Source organism: Moschus berezovskii, chromosome 8, assembly GCF_049115385.1.
Source record: "Moschus berezovskii isolate FMDL1 chromosome 8, NW_MosBer_1.0, whole genome shotgun sequence".
Classification (NCBI taxonomy): domain Eukaryota; kingdom Metazoa; phylum Chordata; class Mammalia; order Artiodactyla; family Moschidae; genus Moschus; species Moschus berezovskii.
Genome location: NC_142467.1, coordinates 100055895 through 100078128, shown reverse-complemented (window position 1 = coordinate 100078128; position 22234 = coordinate 100055895). Strand labels below are relative to the sequence as shown.

General features: G+C 43.1%; 1 protein-coding gene and 1 pseudogene across 2 annotated transcripts; one reads left to right on the top strand and one right to left on the bottom strand.

Annotated features, from left to right (window-relative positions):
• Positions 1–582: 582 nt before the first annotated feature.
• Positions 583–13142, bottom strand: LOC129558799 (uncharacterized). Of its 2 annotated transcripts, none has more exons than XM_055430234.2 (5): positions 13006–13142; positions 10949–11209; positions 5035–5161; positions 4640–4700; positions 583–4275 (listed from the first exon to the last, which is right to left on the bottom strand). In XM_055430234.2, exons 2-5 carry the CDS (start codon positions 10973–10975, stop codon positions 3306–3308), a joined length of 1185 nt encoding a protein of 394 aa, XP_055286209.2. In that variant the 5' UTR covers positions 10976–11209; positions 13006–13142; the 3' UTR covers positions 583–3305. The 2 variants fall into 2 exon arrangements, with proteins under 2 accessions (XP_055286209.2, XP_055286210.2); XM_055430235.2 differs by having other exon boundaries at positions 10949–11184; positions 13006–13132.
• LOC129558199 (transcription factor E2F3 pseudogene) lies at positions 13056–16734 on the top strand (annotated as a pseudogene).
• The last annotated feature ends 5500 nt before the right edge of the window (positions 16735–22234 follow it).

Genomic DNA, 22234 nt, shown 5'->3' with positions numbered 1-22234 from the left:
CTATTTTACATATGGTAATGTAAGTTTCCATGTTGCTCTTAATATAATTTATTAATAGAATTTACTTCACCCTAGCATCTGACTAGAGCTATGATTTTAGAGGTCACAGGCAAGATGGCACTGAAACAATCTTTTTAACTTCTGCAGATAAGAAATGAGGGACTTGCTTGGTGGTAAAGTGGTTGGGAATCTGCCTGCCAATGCAGAAGACACAGGTTCTGTCCCTGGTTGGGTAGGATTCCACATGCCATGGGGTAACTGGGCCCGTGTGTCACAAATACTGAAGCCCACGCACCCTAGAGCCTGTGCTTCACAAGAGTAACCATCACAATGAGATGTGTGCACACCACAACTAGAGAGTAGCCCCAGCTTGCCACAACTAGAGAAAGCCCAGGTGCAACAACAAAGACCCAGCACAGCCAAAAATAAACTAAAAAAAAAAAAAAGAGTAAGAAATTAGTTTCATGAGGAAAATTGTAACTAAAAGAAAATGGCCCAAAGATAAAGTAGCTGACCTTGTACTCACTCACAGGATAAAACTGACAAGACTGTATAAATGATTAAATGAAGAATAATGCACAGTTTTTCTGAATGGGTGCTTTAATATATTCTCTGAGGACATGAAAAACAAACTTGTTGGCTAATTGACAGTTCAGAATATCAGTAAAATATTTGATATGACAAAACCTTCTGTTTCACAAAAAATTCAAAGTTTTAATCATACAACAGAAAATACAATAAAAAACACATTGAAGGATTATGTTCAACTACAAGTAACAGGAAACACCCACAGCCTTCCTGACAGGAGGAAGGTGATTCTTCTCACATGGAAACAATTGGTCAAGGATAGCAGTGCACAATGCACCAGAGAAGCAAACTGACACGTAGGAGAGGAACAAAGATACAATCCAGAGAAGAGTGGAATCAGAGGATATTCCCAACCACGAAACTCTGAAATACTTCTCTTGTGGATACAGGAAGCCTAACAGAAAAAATTCAAACTCTGCTGGATCTTTGATGTGGAAGCTATGAAGACGTTGGGGAAACTATACATCTTTAAAAATGGAAATCAAACTGGTTGCTGGTGTTGATGATACTCTTCACTACAAGTTCACGGAGTTTAGAAAATAAGCTGGAAGATGCTGTCCTTGAAGCAAACTGTCTGTCTCCCAGGGTGGGGGCTCTAATATCTGAACAATGTCTTTTTTACATCTGCTTTTAAATCACACACGGTGAGCTACTGGTGAATGCTAACAAGAAACCACAAAGAGGATGGATTCTAGGAAGTCTAGGTCCTATCTCTAATTTGACATCTTTAGGATTAAAACAAGTTTCATGGTCTATTCAGGCTTCCCAGGTGGCGCACTGGTAAAGAGTCCACCTGCCAATGCAGGAGATGGGTTCAATCTCTGGTTCGGAAAGATCCCCCTGGAATAGGAAATAGCAACCCATTCCAGTATTCTTGCCTGGAAAAATTCCATGGACAGAGGAACCTGGTGGGCTACAATCCAAAGGGTCGCAGGGTCAGATATGACTGAGCACACACACACACACAGGCAAACAAGCAGTCTGTTCAATTATTAGCCAGAAATAGAAAAAACAAATAGGAAAAATCATAATTTACCTAGTAGTATGCTCTTTGACATCCTCGCCATACATAATATTAATTCCAAGTGATTAATGGAATGGAAATGGAAAAAGGCTCCTATACTCACCACCACCAACTGGAGTGGGTTGCCACGGCCTCCTCCAGGGGATCATCCCAACCTAGGGATCGAACCCAGGTCTCCTGCATTGCAGGTGGGTTCTTTACTGTCTGAGCCATCAGGGAAGCCCAAGAATACTGGAGTGGATAGCCTATCCCTTCTCCAGGGGATCTTCCTGACCCAGGAATTGAACAGGGTCCTCCTGCACTGCAGGCAAGATTCTTTACAAGTTGAGCCACCAGGGAAGCCCATAAAAAAGGGCACAATATATATATAACAGGTTATATGTCTAGGAACTGCCACACTGGCACTGAGCCGGACCCTGTGGGGCTCCTGGGGACAAGGCCTTTCTGTGTCCATCTCTTTGATTACAGGAAACAGCCTTCACTCAGCTTCCATGAGCTTCCCTGAGTTCCAGTGGGCTGAGGCAAGCAGCTGTTAATCAGGGAAGGGAGGGGGTGCAAGATCAGGGATAAAGAGTCAAGAGCAGCCTTGGGGCAAGGTCCTGATTCCCCATCAGTGAACACACACAACAATATCTTTGAGCTATTTTGCAGAAAGTGAAACCCCCTCAGGTGGGAGAAGTTAATGATCAAGGAGGGTATGCTGCCCACAAACAGGTAGACCCCAGACCAGTTGGACCTCAGGTTGATGATGCTGACTCCAACTTGCCTCACCACCCACCCATCAGAAGAATGTCCATGAAGTGAACCTCTTTGAACAATTACTATAAAACTTTCTCACTCTCTTCCCCAAGTGGGAACACATGGTTTTGAGGGCATTAGCCTGCTGTGTCCCCCTTTGCCAAGCAAAGAAACAAAGTTATCCTTTTCTATTACACCCAAAAAGGAAAAAAAAATCACTATTTGAGTAAAGGAAAACTTACTACCTTTAAAACTTATGTACTATGGTTGAAAGATAACTTACAGAAAAAACTGACATTAATATTCCTTTCTGAAATGAGTATAAATCCACCATTTAAGGTTAAACTTGAAGAAAGATCTTTAGTAAACACAACACATTTATAAATTTTAAAAACAATTCCTTTGGGACTTCCCCAGTGGTCCAGTGGTTAAGACAATGTGCCTCCACTGCAGGGGCATGGCTTCCAGCACTGGTTGGGGAACTAAGATCCTACATGTCAAAGAAGTTGAGGTCAAAAGAAAATACTAATAAATAAAAATAAAACAACTCTTTCATGCTGAAGGTTTTCTGGAACATTAAGCATGGATTACTTTCCATCAATTTATCTCATGTTATTTACATTTACGCATCTTCTCCATGGGAGTTTTTCCATATAATGATATCAGCCAATTGAAGTATTTCTGAGACTGTTTACAAACAAGGTTTTACCTAGTAAATACTTTCATGGTTCCAGAAACTAAGATCAGAAAAGCCTTTTCCACATTCTTCACATTTTATATGATTTCCGTCCAGTGTGTAGTCTCGTGGGTCTTTGAATGACTGAGACACAAATGGCAGATTTCTGACATTTCCATCAAATTGACAGATTTCTGTCCAGCGTGAATTCTTTCATGCACATCAGCGTAAGTGGAACATAAGGTTTCCCTTTCATTTTTACATTCAGTGTCCCCTCTGTCAACTATGGGTCCTTCGATGTATTTTTAAAAATGATGGATACCGGTACCATTTACCACACTGGTCACATTGATATGGTTTCTCTCCAGTGTGACTCCTTTCATGTACTTTAAAAGAACTGGGATGAATGAATACTCTCTCACATTCTTGACATTTATAAGGTCCATCCCCAGTGTGTGTTATCATGTGTTTCTGAAGGGTTACATTCAATAAGAAGGCTTTCCCACATTGCATACACTTATATGGTTTTTCTCCAGTGTGAATTCTTTCATGATTTCGAAGTGACCAGGCAGTATTCAATACTTTAGAGCATGTTTTACACACAAACGGTGTCTCTCCTGTGTGATGTCTTTTGTGTGCCTGGAAGGACCGCAAACGTTTGAAAGCTTTACCACACTGCTTACATTCATAAGGTTTCTCTCCCCTGTGAATCCTTTCATGTATTTCAATAGTTTCAGGACTTTCAAAGGTTTTTCCACATTCTGTACATTTATAGGGTTTATGTCCTTTATGAGTGCTTTCATGCATTCGTAGGTGACTGGGATAAATGAATGCTTTCTCACATTTCTGACACTTGTAAGGTAAATCTCCAGTGTGTGTTCCCATGTGTTTTCGAAAAGTTGTGTGCCACGCGAAGGCTTTGCCACATTCCTTACATTCATAGGGTTTCTCCCCTGTGTGACTCCTTTCATGGGTTTTCAGAGCACTAGGAAAAATGAATGCTATTCCACATTCTTTACATTTATATACCTTCTCACGGTACTTTCGGCGATCTCCTGATCTTTTTTCAATGTGACATTTCATGTGTCTAATAAGGGATGAATGATACATGAAGACTTTCCCACACGCTCTGCATTCCCACGGTTTTATATCACGAGTTCTCTTCACATTGGGAGTTGGAATAAGGTTGAAGCTTTCTTCAGAGGAATTAATGTCTTTCTTTTCAGAGCGTCTCTCTGCCTTGGGAGTTCTGTAAATCATGAGAATACTATTAATGATTTTTTTTTTCTTAGTTACATTATATTGTCTTTATTAGGATTTATAGGAATAGTGAAGTTTTCTATCTTGTGTGACTTGGTAGAAGTCAAATAAATGGAATGCTGTTAACAGGACTTTCCCTTTTCTATTAAAAAGTGATATTCAAATATAGGCTTTATGAATACTGACTGCACACAAACTATATTTCAAACACAGAACATTTATATCAAATTTAAGAAAATTTGAGGGAGACATTTTCTAAGATGGAGCTATTTATTTTGTTTGCTTCCTTTAAGGTTTTCATAAGATTCTCACATGAGACATGAGACATGCTTTGTACTATACGTATGGCTCACCGTAATTTTCTCTCCTGGTTTTTGTCCTGATCTTCAATGTCATGATCTTCTTGTTTTGCTTCTGAAATGCAGACCCAAAAAAAAGATCCCAAAGTATTAGATGTTATAGAATGTTATGTCCATAATAAACTCTGACACTGCCCAGTTTCTTTTTTTTCTTTTCACCTCCCTGTACATCTTGTGGGATATTAGTTCCTTGACCAGGGATTGAACCAGGGCCACAGCAGTGAAAGTGCTGATACTTAACCTCTGGACTGCCAGGGAATTCCCTTTTTTTTTTTCCTACTTTCTTTACCAGAGTCCTCCCTTTCCACATTCCACATCTCTGAACAGTATAGACAGATAAGAAACACTTGCTCTCTGATTGACAAAGGGAAGGAATTCTTCACTCTTACCTACTGAGACTACATTCCTGAAGTTTTCCCGCATCACATCTCTGTAGAGTTTCCTCTGTGAGGAATCCAGTAAAACCCACTCATCCAGGGTGAAGTTTACAGCCACATCCTCAAAGGCCAATGAGTCCTGAAACACCCAAAATATGTACACAGTAAGATGCATGAGACTGACAGCACTAGATACCCACACTCCATTTATAGGAGGGTGATGTACTATTTTGTTGTTTATAAAGAGTTTTTCTATGACTTGATCATGAAAAACTTACTCTCCACATTTCCTCAATAATTTGACAGGATCATGAAGAAATGAAACCATTTACACATCATTTCTGTGGTCACAGTGTCACTCATATCACGATCATGGCAGAGCCAGAGAATGTAAGGAAACATTAGAAATCCTATGCAGATGAAATAAATACCATTTTAGGAACCATTTAGTTCTTGTGAAAAAATTCTTTCATATTCTTATGGTCTACAATTCCAGTACCCCATGGGGCAGAGGATCCAGAGCGCATGAGGTTTCAATGAATAAAAATGCAGCAAAAAACTGGACAGTGTTTTCTAGTCCTATCACCTAACATCAAAGCCCAGGTGGCCTGCAGAACTCAAACTTTTAACAAAGCCCAGCTGGCCACACTGTCCCAAGGTCCTCTAAGCATTTAGAAGAAATCACATGCAGTTGCCTGAATATAAATACTCTTCTGCAGAAGCACTGCCTTTAAGTTGTGTACTAATTATCACAGAGTCTGTTTTTCCTTTTTTTCTATAAAAAAAACTTGATGCAGGTAGAAAGCGATTTCAAACTTAGACCTCAGTTATGGAGAAGAAGCAATGATACATTAGGGACATTCCTGGTTCCTAAATTATATATATTTTTTTAAAAAAGTGATATTCTAATATAGGGTTTATGAATACTGGTGGTTCAGTATTTAGGAATCTGCCTGCCAATGCAGGAGTGCTATTCGCTCAGTCGTGTATGACTCTTCGCGACCCCTTGAATTGTAGCCCACCACATTCCTCTGTCCATGGAATTCTCCAGGCAAGAATACTGGAGTGGGTTGCCACTTCTGTCTCCGGGGTCCTTCCCAACCCAGGGATTGAACCCACATCTCCTACATTGTAGGCAGACTCTTTAGTGTCTGAGCCACCAGGGAAGCTCCCAAAGCAGGAGACAAAAGTTCAATACTTGGTCAGAGAAGATCTCACATGCCCCAGGGCAACTAAGCCCATGGGCCACAACTACTGAGCCTGTATTCTAGAGCCCCGTGCTCTCTGCAACAAGAGAACTAACCACCACGAGAAGCCATAAAGAAAATCTGTGTGTGGAGCGAAAATCCAGTAAGTTAAAAAAATAAAAAATCAAGACTACAAAATTCCTATACTCAGGTGCCTCAGGGCAGCTTCCAGCCAAATTTTAGACCATATAGGGCAATTATGTGCTGGAAAATGTTTTTCATCACACTCTTAACGTACACCCTGAGACTTACTGCCCTTTAGTAATAGGTTAAGAGCTACAGTTTACAAGAGAGTTCACCAATGTCCATAACACTCTGATGGTGAATTTTCTCATAATTATAAAAGATATAAGACTTTCATTACTGGCTTCCTTCAAAAGGACATGAAGTCTCCATCCTGCAATTTCAGGAACAAGTGTTTCCCAAGCAGCCACTACAGCCACTGCCAAATGAAAATCTAGTCTGGGATTTGTGAATTTAGAAATCATGATTCTCCATGTCACAAGAGGAGAATAAAAACTTGAAATAAACAAGTCCTCCCAGAGTCATGAGAGCACCAATTCAAAGGGCAAACTGGTGTACTGAAAATGGAAAAGAGAAAAGAAATGACTTTTTAAAAATGCCCCAAATATTCTGTTCTTAGGGCCTGTTACCAAAAAACTGTTTCACCAGAGTCTCATATAAAGACAAAAAATATATAGAACACAATATCCATGACCCTCACATGCCCTTCTTTAACAGAAGACTTAGATACGTATGAAGAAAATAACTGAAGGAGAAGAGAGACAAAAATAAGTAACAACCGGTAAGATTTTCCTAATAGTAATGATGAATCTCAGTTGAACAAGAAAAATGAAAACACATAAAATGGAGATGAAAGTGTATTATAATCAAATAAAGAAAAAAACAAAAAAACAAAGGCAAAGAGACTATACTGTCAGAAGGTAGAAATACACTTTTGATATAGAGAAACAAAGACTAGAATCAACTTGGAGTTCTTTTCAGGAAAACAAAAAAATACAAGCAAGAACCAAATGGACTGAAGTATTTAAAGACGAACAGACACACAGAGATTAGAAGGAACCTGACAAAATGATAAAAAGGTCCATTCTCCAAAAAACTGTCTTTCACAGGTACCTACATAGCAACAAAGCAGCAAACTATATAAGGCAAGACATGAAAAACGCAGGGAGGACTCCTGGGCAATGATCTGGAGAAAAACATGATTAGAAAAGACACATGTGCCCCAGTGTTCATTGTAGCACTGTTTAACAATAGCCAAGGCATGGAAGCAACCTAAATGTTCATCGACAGAGGAACAGATAAAGAAGATGTGGTATATACATACAATGGAATATTACTCAGCCATTAAAAAGAATGAGATGATGCCATCTGCAGCAACATGGATGGACCTAGAGTGTCATACTGAGTGAAGTCAGACAGAGGAGAAATATCTTAAGATATCCATTACATGTGTAATCTAAAAAGAAATGATACAATGAACTTACTTACAGAACAGAAACAGACTCTCAGAATGAGTTTATGGTTGAGGGTGGAGGGAGGAGACAGTTAGGGATGGACATGTACACTGTTATGTTTAAAATGGATAACCAACAAAGACCTACTGTATAGCACATAAAACTCTGCTCAATATTATGTAGCAGCCTGGATGGCAGGGGAGTTTAGAAGAGAATAGGTACATGTATATGTATTACTCAGTCCCTTCCCTGTTCACCTGAAACTATCACAACATTGTTAATTGCCTATGCTGCTAAGTCACTTCAGTCGTGTCCGACTCAGTGCGACCCCATAGACGGCAGCCCACCAGGCTCCCCTGTTCCTGGGGTTCTCCAGGCAAGAACACTGGAGTGGGTTGCCATTTCCTTCTCCAATGTGTGAAAGTGAAAAGTGAAAGTGAAGTCGCTCAGTCATGTCTGACTTGTAGTGAACCCATGGACTGCAGCCTACCAGGCTCCACCATCCATGGGATTTTCTAGGCAAGAGTACTGGAGTGGTTTACCATTGCCTTATCCCAGTACAAAATAAAAAACTAAAAAAAAAAAAAAAAAAAATTGAACTGAACAGCACCATGAAACAACTCAATTTAATTGTAATCTAAGAAATGATCAATGTGACAAAAGCAAAATTGACATTCTTTTCAAATACACATGGAACATTCAACAAGAGAGAACACTTTCTGAAACATAAAACTAACTTAAGGGGCTTCCCTGATGGTCTAGTGGTTGAGAAACCACCTGCCAATGAAGAGGACACAGGGTTGATTCCTGGTACAGGAAGATCCCACATGATGACGGGGCAACTAATCCTGTGCATCACCACAACTACTAAAACTCGCCCACACCTACAGCCTGAGCTCCATAAGAGAAGATACCACAATGAGAAGCCTGCACACCACAACTAGAGAGTAGTCCCCACTCACCACAAGTAGAGAAAGACCGTGCTGCAAGGAAGACCCAGCACAGCCAAAAATAACTAGTATTAAAAAAAAAAAACTTAACAAATCTAAAATCATGTAAACTATGTTCTTAGAATTCAAAGGCATTCCTCTAGCAATCAATATAAGCAAGAGTTGGAAAATCCCCTAACACACAGAGATTCAACAGCATATCTCTAAACAATAAATGGGATGAAAGAAGTCTCAAGAGAAATTAAAATTTATGCTGAGCTAAACTATGGGATGCTGCAAAAGCAGTATCTACAGAGAAAATTATGCCATCATCAAATACACTCAGAAAAAACAAAGATCTGTAAATAATAATGCAAGCATTTATCTTAGGAAACAACAAAGAGAAGAGCATAAAATCACAAAGAAAGTGGAATAAATTATAAAAATCAGAAAGCAAATTAATATAATTGAAGGAGAAAAAAATTTAAGCCAGATCTTTGACAAGATTAATAACACTGATAAATATCTAGTCAACAGGAATACAAAGGTAGATAGAAATTATTAGGATCAGAAAGGGACAGAGAGGGAAATGAAAATTTAAAAGGATTTTGTAAAACCCAGCACCCACTTATAATCACAAATAAGTAACAGAGGGAATATCTACTATTGGTGAAAGAAGATATTCATGAATCCTGTCGCTAAAAGCAAATATTTATTCTCTAGGATATAATTGGACTTCCCAGGTGGCTCACATGGTAAAAAAATCAGCCAGCCAATGCAGGAGATGTGGGTTCAATCCCGGGGTTGGGAAGACTCCCCTGAAAAAGGAAATGGCTACCCACTCCAATATTCTTTCCTGGGGAATCCCATGGACAGAGGAGCTTGGTGGACTATAGTCCATGGAATCACAAACAGCTGGACACGACTAAGCGACTAACATTTACTTTCTACACTTCACTTATCTCTGTGAAACATCTGAAAGTTTCTCCAACAATAGATAACTGGAGTTCCCAAGACTGAAAGAAAATCAATTGTTCTCCTATAGATCCACAGTGAACTTGGACAATGAAGGAAAGGCAATTCAAACAAAATCTTTTAAACAAATATGGCTGGAAATAATGGATATTCACAAACACACACACACAAACAAAACAAATGTAGGCACAGGATTTATACATCTCACCAAAAAACCCTGAAAACATATCACAGATCTAAATGCAAAATGCATAAGTGGGACTTCCCTGGTAGTCCAGTGGCTAAGACTTCACGTTCCCAAATGCAGGGAGCTCGAATTCAATTCCTGGTCAGGGAACAGGATTCCACATGTCAAAACTAAGACTTGGCACAGTCAAATAATATGTAAATAAATGAGAAAATGCTTTTTAAGATTCAAAAGTAACAAACTTCTGGAACATATCATAGGATGAAATCTAGGTCACCTTGGGTTTGGTGATGAATTTTCAAATGTAACAACACAAGGTCTGAAAAAGAAAAAAGTATAATTTCACACTATTAAAATAAAAAACAAAGTATTTTCTATGGAGGTGATATATGTGTTGCTGCTGCTGCTGCTAAGTCGCTTCAGTCATGTCTGACTCTGTGCGACCCCATAGATGGCAGCCCACCAGGCTCCCCTGTCCCTGGGATTCTCCGGGCAAGAACACTGGAGTGGGTTGCCATTTCCTTCTCCAATGCATGAAAGTGAAAAGTGAAAGTGAAGTCGCTCAGTCGTGTCCGACTCTTAGCAACCCCATGGAGTGCAGCCTACCAGGCTCCTCAGTCCATGGGATTTTCCAGGCAAGAGTACTGGAGTGGAGTGCCATTGCCTTCTCCAGATATATGTGCACATACAGCTGATTCATGTTGCTGTACAGTAGAATTGTAACATTGTAAAGCAATTATGAAAGTGAAAGTGTAGTCACTCAAGTGAGTCCAACTCTTTGTGACCCCATGGACTGTAGCCTGCCAGACTCCTCTGTCCATGGAATTCTCTACGCAAGAATACTGGAGTGTATTGACATTTCCTACTCCAAGGGATCTTCCCGACCCAGGGATTGAACCTGGATTCCCTGCATTGGCAGGTGGGTTCTTTACCTGCCACCAGGGATGCCCTAAGATGGGGGGAATGGAATTTGGTACCCTTACCATGGAAGACAGGAGCTTTCTTTCAAAACAAAATATACTCTTAGTATGTATATTAAGGCCCGCAATCACACTGTTATTTGTCCAAATAAGGTTGACTCATATTCACACAGAACTTGCACATAAATACCTGTAGGGCTTTATTCACAACTGTCATGAGTTGAAAGGTAAGCAAGATATCTTGAAAGAGTCAAATAATCGCAGTATATCCACATGATGAAATTGTTGTTCAGTTGCTCAGACATGTCCAACTCTTTGTGATCCCATGGACGGCAGCATACCAGGCTTCCCTGTCCTTCACCATCTCCTCCTCAGTTGTCCCCTTCTCCTCCCACCTTCAATCTTTGGCAGGTGCATTCTTTACCACTGAGCCACCAGAGAAGAAATCAAGCTATGAAAACACACCAGGAAAGCTCAAAAGTATATTGCTAACTGAAAGAAGTCAATCTGACAAAGCTATAAACTGTATGATTCCAAGTATATGAGTGCCTTCAAGTACTTCCCCTTGAAGGCTCCAAGGGGGCCTTAGCCTGAGAACACTGACCTCTCTACCACCACTGAAATTTTAAATATACAAACCCTGTCTGACTAATTCAGGAAAGTCACTCAAATCCAATGTTTATGTGGAAATGAGAGAAGAAAATTACAAGTCACTTTTACTACTCCACCCTGAGTATCTATTCCTTTGAGAAAATATATATCAATTAATATTTCCAGGGCAAGTTTATTTTCCACATAATTAATCACACTTGAATACTTTTAGTCTGCAAGCCTAAATCCTATAATGCCGTTTGAAATCAACCAATAGCACAGTCCAAAATAAATCACCATACTCATTAAGGGAATAAAAAATAGAAAAAAATTCTTCACAAATGGAATGTAATACTAGAATTTAGTCCCCCCTGAAATTAACCTCTCTTTAGCTCTTACCAGTTTCTATTAATTAAATACATTTTATACTATTAAAAAAAAAAGAAACTTAAATTAAGGAGTAAATCTTTTGAAGGGGAGTTAACATAGTGACTGACAGGGTAGATCCAGAAAAGTTTTCAAAAAATCCTCTAGGTGGAGTCCCCGGTGGCTCAGAGGTAAAGACAGGAGACATGGATTCCATTCCTATTCTGGGACGATCCCACATGCGGGGGAGTTACTAAGACAGTGCTCTAGAGATCAGAGCCAACTACTGAGCTCACCTGCCCTGAGACCCCTGCTCTGAGGCGGCAGGGGTGACCACTGCAATGAGAAGCTCGAGCAATAAAGCCAAGAAAGGCCCCCGCTTTCCGCGACTGGAGAAGGGCCCGCGCAGAGGAAAAGGCCCAGCACAGCCAAAAATGAATAAATAGATTAATAAAAAAAAAAATCCTCCACGAAAGAACTTCTTCTAGGATATCTGTTCTCAATTAAAAAAAAAAAATCGGGAACGGAAAGGATTTCATACAACCTACTTCCCAGTGGTTATTTTCGCGGCTTGCCGCTCAGGTAAAGTATCCACAGACCGCCCTCCCCCCGCCCCGCCCCGCCCCTTGCAAATATGCCATCCACGACTCCGCGCCAAGACTGCGCAAACAGGATGAACAGTTCGGACATTGCTTGTGTTTAAATGAACCGCAGAGACAAATAGCTGATAAGTATTTTGAATCGGAGAGGAGAAATCGACTTTGAGAATGAAGGGAGCGATCTGGCAATTTAATGATTCATTGCCAGTCCTACAAAGCTGCTCTTAAGGTCTAAGGTGTTCAATTTTAAGAGTCCACTTCCGAAATATCCGGAAAACTCAGAGGAAACCCGGCGCTCCCCCTCTCCTTCCTGCAGAAAAGATGGTCTGGGACCCCTCAGACAACAGCTAATCCCATGACAGAACCCTGGACAACAAGTTCCGATTGTCCCCTGAAGCCCGTGCACGTGGTCAGCGCACAATCTAGGGGAGAAGAGGGTCTGCAGGCGCAGAGCCAGCGGGCAGAGGCTCCGGGGCGGAAGTTCCTTCCGGAAGTGACAAGATTGGACGCCTGGGGACCCAGCTGCCGGCCAACAACCCCGCTGAGAACCCGAGGGGACTGAGATCCGAGCGGAGCCCCAGACAACACCTATCTGCACGGGTGAACACTAGGGGCCAGGTCAAAATGGCGGGTTTCCGCTGATTCCCACTAGTCCCACCGCGGCGTCCGATGCCCTGGTCAGCACACTCACCATTTCCAGGTCTCCTGGGACTGTCTGATCCCCTCCCAGAGCGACAGAAGATGCAGGAGAATGACCAGGCCAGTGAAACAGACAGAACACGAAACCTGCGCAGTGCGAAAAAGAAAGGAAGTCCACGTAGCGGGACATCGCCCCGCCCATCTGCCTCAGTGTCCTCCTGGTTGGACAGATCCTAAAGCCCTGCCCCTTGTGCCTAAGTGACAACTTGCAGGAGGTGAGGTGAGACCAGACCCCCGCGCCTGTCACTTTTGCTGCGTTGTTGTTATTGTTGTTGTGCTTAGCCACTCAGTCGTGTCCGACTCTTTGAGACCCCATAATAGAAGACTTTTTCCTGGCTAAGATTGCTTTTAGTGTCTTCTGCAGCTCCTCCTGCACTAGGATTCCTGATTCAGTTTGAAGAAGGAGCAAGTACAGATAAGAGGATGGCCCAGGCCAGACCTGCCAGGAACAAGGTTTTTGAGTCCCCCAGGGGTCAAGGGCTTGGTGTAAGACTGTGTGGCCAGGCATGGAATGTGCGTCCTTTTAAGAAAATCAGACACTTAAATGTGAACTCCCGTCTGCAGTAAAGCGGCCTGGTGCATTTTCATCTTTGGTCCTTGACTGCTCTGAGCCTTCTACCCATCCCTGCACCACCCCCTCTCATTAGGTACTTAAGCTGAAGAATCCTAGAGCACTTGGCTCTCTGTTGCTGCTGCTGCTGCTGCTGCTAAGTCACTTCAGTCGTGTCCGACTCTGTGTGACCCCACAGACGGAAGCCCACCAGGCTCCCCCATCCCTGGGATTCTCCAGGCAAGAACACTGGAGTGGGTTGCCATTTCCTTCTCCAATGTGTGAAAGTGAAAGTGAAGTCACTCGGTCATGTCTGACTCGTAGTGACCCCACGGACTGCAGCCTACCAGGCTCCTCCATCCATGGGATTTTCTAGGCAAGAGTACTGGAGTGGCTTGCCATTGCCTTCTGTTAGGAGGTCTGAATCACTCAACCTTTGCTGTTGCCAATGTTGCAGGAGAAGCCAATTCTGACTCCATGTTAAAACTGTTTCTTTGACTTGCTTTTCATTGCTTTTGTTATTACAATCATACATAATGACAAACCCTTGACCCCTGGAGGACTCAAAAACCTTGTTCCTGACAGGTCTGGCCTGAGCCATCTTCTTATCTGTACTTGCTCTTTCTTTAAACTGATATATAAGCTTCCCTGATGGCTCAGTTGGTAAAGAGTCTGCCTGCAATGTCAGAGACCCAGGTTAGATCCTTGGTGGGGAAGATCCCCTGGAGAAGGAAATGGCAACCTACTCCAGTATTCTGGCCTGGAGAATTCCATGGACAGAGGAGCCTGGTTGGCTGCAGTCCATTGGGTCACAAAGACACTGAGTGATTAACACTTTCATTTTCAATGGCCTGCCTCAGAAGACCCTGCCAAAGGGCGTTTGTTCAGATCACAGGGAGATAATCTGACTCTGCCCCCTGTGAAAAGAAGAGATTGACACATCACTTCCAAAGGCTAGCCATTCCCTGAGATGTTTTGTAAGACTGATGGCCCTTTTTGCTTCACTTCCTCATTGTCTCTCCCTCTCTATTCTGGCTTTTTAAAAAAAATTTTAATTGGAGTATAATTGCTTTACAATATTGTGCTGGTTTCTGCCATGCATCAACATGAATCAGCCACAGGTATACATATGTGCCCTCCCTCTTGAACCTTCATCCCATCTCTCACCCCCATCTCACCCCTCTAGGCTGTCACAGAACACTGGATGGAGCTCCCTGAATCACACAGCAAATTCCCACTGGCTATCTATTTTACATATTGTTGTTGTTCAGTTACTAAGTCGTGTCCGACTCTGAGAATCCACCGGCTGCAGCAAGGTCAGACTTCCCTGTCCTTCACTATCTCCCGGAGTTTGCACAAACTCATGTTCATTGAGTCAGTGATGCCATCCAACCATCTCATCCTTTGTCACCGCCTTCCCCTCTTGCCCTCACTCTTTCCCAGCATCAGGGTCTTTTCCAATGAGTCTGCTTTTGCATCAGGTGGCCAAAGTATTGGAGCTTCAGCTTCAGCATCAGTCATTCCAATGACTATTCAGGGTTGATTTCCTTTAGGATTGACTGGTTTGATCTCTTTGCTGTCCAAAGGACTCTCAAGAGCCTTCTTCAGCTGGCCGGGTTGTGGGCTGTCTGGGGGTGAGGGGATCGTTGGCTGGCGGCCCGGTCTGGGCGCATCCCGGCAGTGGCAGCGCCTGAGCCTTCCTCGCCGGCAGGGGCCTGCCCTTGACCCGCCCCTCCCCTTGCCCCTTCCTTCCCCCGCCCTGTCCCTCTCTCCGCCCCCTGGCAACGGAGGGCGGGGCAGCCGTGTTCCCGTCCCGCCTACTGGGTCTGTTCCTCATCCCCGGACCCTCCGGGGACGTTTCGCACACTTTGGCGGAGGACAGGCTCGTGACTGGGGAGGAGGCGCTGGAGGGGGAGAGGGGGCACCCACTTCCTCCTGCTCGCCGGCTGCCTGGCCTGGGACCGCTTCCCGGCGTCCTCGCACCCGCCCCTCGGCGCGGCGACCCACCCTCTCCTCTCCCCAGCACCCCCGCTTCTCTCCGCGGGCGCCCGCCCTCGACCGGCACTGCCGGTCCGCTTGGCCCTCCGGGCCCGCTCTCCAGCCGGCACCCTCGCCTCTCCCGCCCAGGGCCAGGCTGGTTTCGGAAACTCCCTTACAGCAGCAGGCAGAGCGCAGGCTGGAGCTAGGAGAAAGCGGTCGGCAGTACTCTCACATGGTTAAAAAACCCCCAAGGGCAAAGGAAGAGCTGCACTCCGAAGTCCTGCTGCTACTGCTACCCAGATAGCCCCCAAACTCCAAAATCTCCCTTAGAAAAAACACGGTATGATACATCCCTTGGTCTGCTCACCAAGAAGTTCATTGAACTACTGAGCCAATCACCTGATGGGGTCTCAGATTTGAACAAAGCAGAAGAGGTGCTGAAGGTGCAAGAGAAGGATTTATGACATCCCCAACGTCCTGGAAGGCATCCACCTCATTAAGAAGTATGAAAACAACATGCAGTGGATGGGCTGCAGTCCATCTGAGGACAGGGGCATACTGGCCCAGTGTCAAGCCCTGTCAAAAGTGACCGAGCTCAGTCAGGAGGAGAAGAAATTAGATGAACTGATCCAAAGCTGCACTCTGGACCTCAAACTGTTAACAGAGGATTCCGAGAATCAAAGGTTAGCTTATGTTACATATCAAGATATTCGAAAAATTAGTGGCCTTAAAGACCAAACTGTTAATAGTTGTGAAAGCCTCTCCAGAAACATGACTTGAAGTGCTTGACCCAATAGAGAGCCTATAAATACTTTTGGCAAGCACCCAAGGACCCATTGAGGTTTATTTGTGTCCAGAAGAGACTGAAACACACAGTCCAATGAAAGCAAACAACTGGGACCACAAAGGGAATATCCCTAAGCCCACTTCCAAAGACTTGGCTTCAACCAACTCAGGACATAGTGGTTGCTTGATTTCTATGACAAACCTTTGTCCTCTGGCCTCCCCGGCCAACCTTTTACAGCAGACTGAGGACCAAATTCCTTCCAACCTATAAGGACCATTTGTGAACTTACTGCCTCCCTTGCTCCAAGAGGACTATCTCCTAAGCCTCAGGGAGGAAGAAGACATCAACGATCTCTTTTATGCTTACGATTTGAAAAGCTTCTGCTGGTGGAAGACTGTGTGTAAGTTGATTATCCTTTGTGTGAACTCCCTTTATAAACCAATACTTTTTTATTATGAAACCAGAACATGTGTCATGCAGTGTTGTCCCTTCCTCCTTTTTTCCTCCAAGATAGTATCTTGAAGTAAACTACAGATTTCAGAACAAAGCTGACATTTGAATGAATTAAAAAACAAACAAACAACTGCCTATCAACGCACAGTTACAGGCTCCCCTGGGAAAGCCCTGCCTTGCCCCAGGCTCCAAAATCTCCTGGATGAGTCTTCCAGTGAGAAAATGTGCAGTCAGGTGCCTCTCACCCGTCCTCTGCCTCCCCTGCTCCCTCCCTCCTGGATTGGCTTGCTGTGTCTAAGGGATGATGGGCTGTAAAACGGGGTCTGGCCACCTGGCTCATTCAAAAGCATCAATTTTCCTTAATAACATTTGTGCCTTCTCCGCGGAATGCGTCTTTGGGGTCTGCTAATTTGGGATGGAAACTGCAGGCACTGTAAACTTGAAATCATGCAAAAGTATGAAATGGATTTCTTCAGCTCTTAGGAATATTTAAATTACTCTCATACTCAGTTTAAGCCATGGACTGCGTGTACCACTCCGAGGCCAAGAGATCTTCCACATCCTTTGGGATGAAGAAACTGTTCTCGAATATTCGTCCAGATACAGAGTTCTGCCCCTCTAAGCTGTTGTGGAGTTTCCTGTCTCCATAAACCCCTCCCACTCTCTTGCCCCTGTCGGGGGAGTTTGTTATTTCCTCGGGTCTGTCTTGTCAACAAAAATTTGAAGCAACAGAGGAACCAGTGTTACAGCTCCATGTTACAACTCAGTTTTTATTTAGAAAGTAAAGGAAAATACATCCTCCAGTTGTGAGGGCATGCCAACCCAAAAGACCGGAAGAGAAGAGAGGCCCCCTGGCCCAATTTTGGCTCCCTTTTTTATATGTTTTTTTCTCCTTCCCCTGAGCCTTCTCTGTGTAAATTGGTCTAGCCTGGAGAGCTGTTTGTTTTACCTGAGGTTCTCTCTCCAATCTTCCGACCTTCCTTTGTTCTATTTTAGCGGGCTTTCTCCTTCCTTATCTTTTAGCCACCGCCATTCTGGACTCCTTTTTCCTATTCTGACTACCTAACACCCCCAATGTATTTGTAAGTTTGAAGTTTGTAGCAAGTGCCTACTTAGGAGTTCTTTGTGGATTGTTTTAGTTTTTTTTTTTTCTTTTTCTTTTCGTTTTTTAATCTGCCATTTAAGCATTCCTGGGCACCCATCAACCATTTCAATTTAATTGTTTACTTTGAAGCAGTTTTTCCTAATTAAAATTATTTTAAGCAGAGGTAGAGAACCTCTACGGATCAGAGCATGTGTGATCTAAGGCTTAACAGCCTCGGGGATGATCTTCACCCCATCTCGCTTTCTGCTCAGAGCGAGTGGAGCTCGCTGACAGGGGGGCGGCGCATTGGAAAGAACCAGGCCAGATGACACCGCAGCCCCAAGGAGCAGCAGTTGTGGATGGAGCCCTCCGTCCCGTGGGCTTCCCAGGCCCCCTGTGACGGGGAAAGGGCTCTTACACTGCACTCAGGGAGATGGCTTCTCAGAATGGGGGCGGATGGAGAGGCCTCTGGGGAGGACACCCCCCGTCGTGAGTAGCATGCTCTCAGTGGCACTTCGCTTCAGCCCTTGAGAGGAGGGAGCTCCCACTGTGTCGGGGGTTACAGGAGTCCTGGCCAGAACTTCCTGTTCCCCCTTCCACTGTGAAGGAGCAGGTTGGACCAAGGAAAGCTGGGGCTGTAGAAAAAAACGTAGCGCAGGGTGCCAGGGCATCTCCCACTTAACTCTTCAGGAATGGCATCCCAAGTCGGAGTCTTCCTGACAGTGGCAAAATCCTACCAGTTGAGTTCAAGAATGGCTTTCCCAGGAGGGAGATGGCCATCTCCCGCTGGGAATGTGGCAGAGCACCTCACATCCATTCTTTGGATGCTAATGACTGTGGGAATGAGGGAGTCATCTAAAAAATAAATAAATAAACATCAACATAAAGAACAGTTGAGTTGAATCACTGTTGTGCCCAACAGAGTGGGAGGTGCATGGAAGGCACTTGATTCAACAGGATGGGAAAAAAAAATACTGGGTTGGCCAAAAAGTTCATTTGGGCTTTTCCATACCATCTTATGGAATATCCCTTACTTATATCCCTTAGGAAAAGTACAAAACAAACCCACGAAAGCCCAAGCTGATGACAGGCAATCCCCTTGGTGCTGTCAGACCCTGAGTCAGGGTAGAGGGTTCAGGGTCCTCCACTCCTGCCTCTGGAGTTTCCTGTCAGGCCTGAAGCTGTCCACAGGCTTCTAACCGAGGTCCTGCCCTGGCCCTGCACTGTACACCACTCGAGCTGCAATTATGCCTCCTGACAGAGCTGTGCTGAAACCAGATAGCCCTGAACATGGGACCCCCTCATTCAGATTCCCGTTATGATTTGGAGCCTGTAAGCAGCACTCCAAGAGCTCAGCACAGCTGTGGAGACCCCTGTGAGACAAGATACAGCTGATTCTGGGACCCCCACCATAACCTACTTGTTTGGGGGGGGCTCCCCTCTCCTGGGTCCCTTGCCAGGTGTCAGGTGATGAAGGAGGTCACCCCTTCCCAGACCCTTAGGCTCCCTGTGAGCTCCTTAGGATTCCCTGAGTGAAGAGCAAGGAGAGTTCATAGACTTCAGAATGATTATCTCCACATTCATATGTGATCCAGCTCTTCACACCTTAGTTGGGACATTCTGCTGAAGGAGGGGACTCAAGGGTTCACAGCAGACCTAGCGTCAGCCTGTCATCTTAGCCCTGACCAGCAGTTGGCTTGGACAGCATGTGTTTACAAATCCCTGGGCGATCGATCATCTAAGAGTTGATGATAAAAGAATTCTGGGAATCTCTTCCCTACTAGGTACCCACGATGTACATCAAGGTAACACTTGTCTGTATATTTGTTGAGGCCTCGCCAGGACACTCTTATCCACATCAGAGCCCCAGGTACTGCTGATAGTAAGCAAGGCACTCATTTCACTTCTCAGGACATCTGGTGGAACACGGCATTCAGTGGAGTTTTACCCTCTCTTCCAAGTCTCAGGGTTCAGGCCTCATAAGAGTACCATAATGGCTCATTGAAATAAATTCAAATCAGTTGAATGAAAGATGACCTTTTCCAGTTATCAGTCATCATCCGAGATGAATATTAATGCATCTGTCTTTATTTTTTTTCCTAATAGACTTATTTATGGCAGTTTTAGGTTTATAGAAAACTTGATGAGAAATTAAACAGAATTCCCACATAACCCCTGTGCCTCCAGTTATTTTGCCCTATTTTTAATAATTTGTATGACTGTGGTATGTTTGTTACATTCAGTGAGCTAATATTGATGCATTAAAATCTACATGTAAAATTGCTTTGATTCTGGGTTTTATGGGGTTGGTCAAAAAATTCCTTTGGGTTTTTCCATAAGATGTCACAAAAATTCCAAATGAACTTTTGACCCACCCAATAAACTGTCTGGACTTTGATGTTAGGAAATAACATGTCTTTCATTTCTGTATCTTGTACTTTCACCCTTCTAAAAATCCCTGTGCTCCACCTCTTAATTTCTCCCTCCCACCCCATATCATTGGCTACCAAAGATCTTTCACTTTCTCATAGTTTTGTCATTTCCAGAAAGATATAATCACTTAGCAATCTTATTTTAAGGTTTCTCCATGTCTTTTTGGCTTGATACCTCATATCCTTTTGTCACTGAACAATATTTCTTTGAATGGATATTCTCATGATCATTTTCTCTATTGTTTATTGGAGGATATCTTGGTTACTTGTAAGGTTTGGCAGTCATGAATAAAACTCTTATAACAATTCATAATTAGGTCTTTTATGAACCTAAGTTTCAGCTCATTTGGGGAAATAGAAAGGGTCATGCTAGAGTGGATGGAAAGAATGGATTTAGTTTTAAGAAACTGCCTGTTTTCCAAACTAGGCAGTTCTAGTTCGGTTCAGTCGCTCAGTCGTGTCCAACTCTTTGCAACCCCATGGACTGCGGCATGCCAGGCCTCCCTGTCCATCCTAACTCTTGGAGTTTACTCAAACTCATGTCCACTGAGTTGGTGATGCCATCCAACCTTCTCATCCTCTGTCGTCCCCTTCTCCTCCCACCTTCAATCTTTCCCATAAATCTTTCCCAGTCAGGGTCTTTTCAAATGAGTCAGTTCTTCTCATCAGGTGGCCAAAGTATTGGAGTTTCAGGTTCAACATCAGTCCTTCCAATGAATATTCAAGACTGATTTCCTTTAGGATGGACTGGTTGGATCTCCTTGCAGTCCAGGGGACTCTCAAAAGTCTTCTCCAACACCACAGTTCAAAAGCGTCAATTCTTCAACACTCAGCTTCTTTATTGTCCAACTCTCACAATCCATGCATGACTACTAGAAAAACCATAGCCTTGACTAGACGGACCTTTGTTGGCAAAGTAATGTCTCTGCTTTTTAATATGCTGTCTAGGTAGGTCATAACTTTTCTTCCAAGGAGTAAGCATCTTTTAGTTTCACGGCTGAAACTAGGCATATGATTTTACATTTCCACCAATAGTGAGTGAGGGTTCCTGTTACTGAACATCTTCTCTATTGTTTGGTGTTTGGTCTTGATGATTTGATTTGAGCCATAATAGTAAGTATCTAGTCGTATCTCATTCTTCTTTTATTTGCAGCTACTACTGACATATGATGTCGAGCATTTTTTCTCATGCTTCTTTATCATTTGTATATCTCCTTTGGTGAGGTGTGTGTTCAGATACGTTGTCCATTTTTGTTTGTTTGATTTATTGATTTGTTTTACAAAGATTTTCTCCCAGACTTCAGCTTGTGTTTCTAATCTCTTAACACTGGGTTTCACAGAACAAGTTTTCATTTTAGTGAAGTCAAACTTAACAAATTTTTTCTTTGCTTGAGCTTGCTCTTGGTGTTGTTTCCAAAAATTAATCACCAAAGCCCAGGTCACCTAGATTTTCTCCTATATTATGTTCTAGGAGTTTTGTAGTTTTTCATCTTATACAAGATCTATAATTCACTACAGTTAATTCCTTTGGAAGGTTTATGATTTGTGTAAGTACATTGATGATGTGGTAGGTTTTTTTGTTGTTATCTTTGTTCCCGGCAAGTGGTTTTCTAGCTTTTCCTGGCACTATTTGTTGAAAAGACTGTTTTGTTTTGTTTTTTTCCATTAAATTGATTTTGCTCCTTTGTCAATGATCAGTTGAGTATATTTGTTTGGATCTATAGCAAAACATGAACTTTTGTACATTAACTGTTTATTATTTGTGACAAAGTATTGACTTTTGTATTACCATTTATCCTTCAACCTTAATCTACTCTCATTTTAGTTCAAAGAGTTTTCTTTGTTATTGTTGATTCTTTGAGTTTTTCTTCCATAATCATGTCGTATGTGACAAAAGACAGTTTTATTTACTACTTCACATTCTATACACCTTTT

Bases quoted from the DNA above. Each gene is read 5' to 3' on its own strand.
- LOC129558799 (XM_055430234.2), bottom strand. From the start codon at position 10,975: ATGACAGTTGTGAATAAAGCCCTACAG. The intron at 5,162-10,948 runs GTATTTATGTGC...TGGGTGTTTCAG, and splicing joins TTGTGAATAAAGCCCTACAG to GACTCATTGGCCTTTGAGGA. The intron at 4,276-4,639 runs GTGAGCCATACG...CATGATTTACAG, and splicing joins AACCAGGAGAGAAAATTACG to AACTCCCAAGGCAGAGAGAC.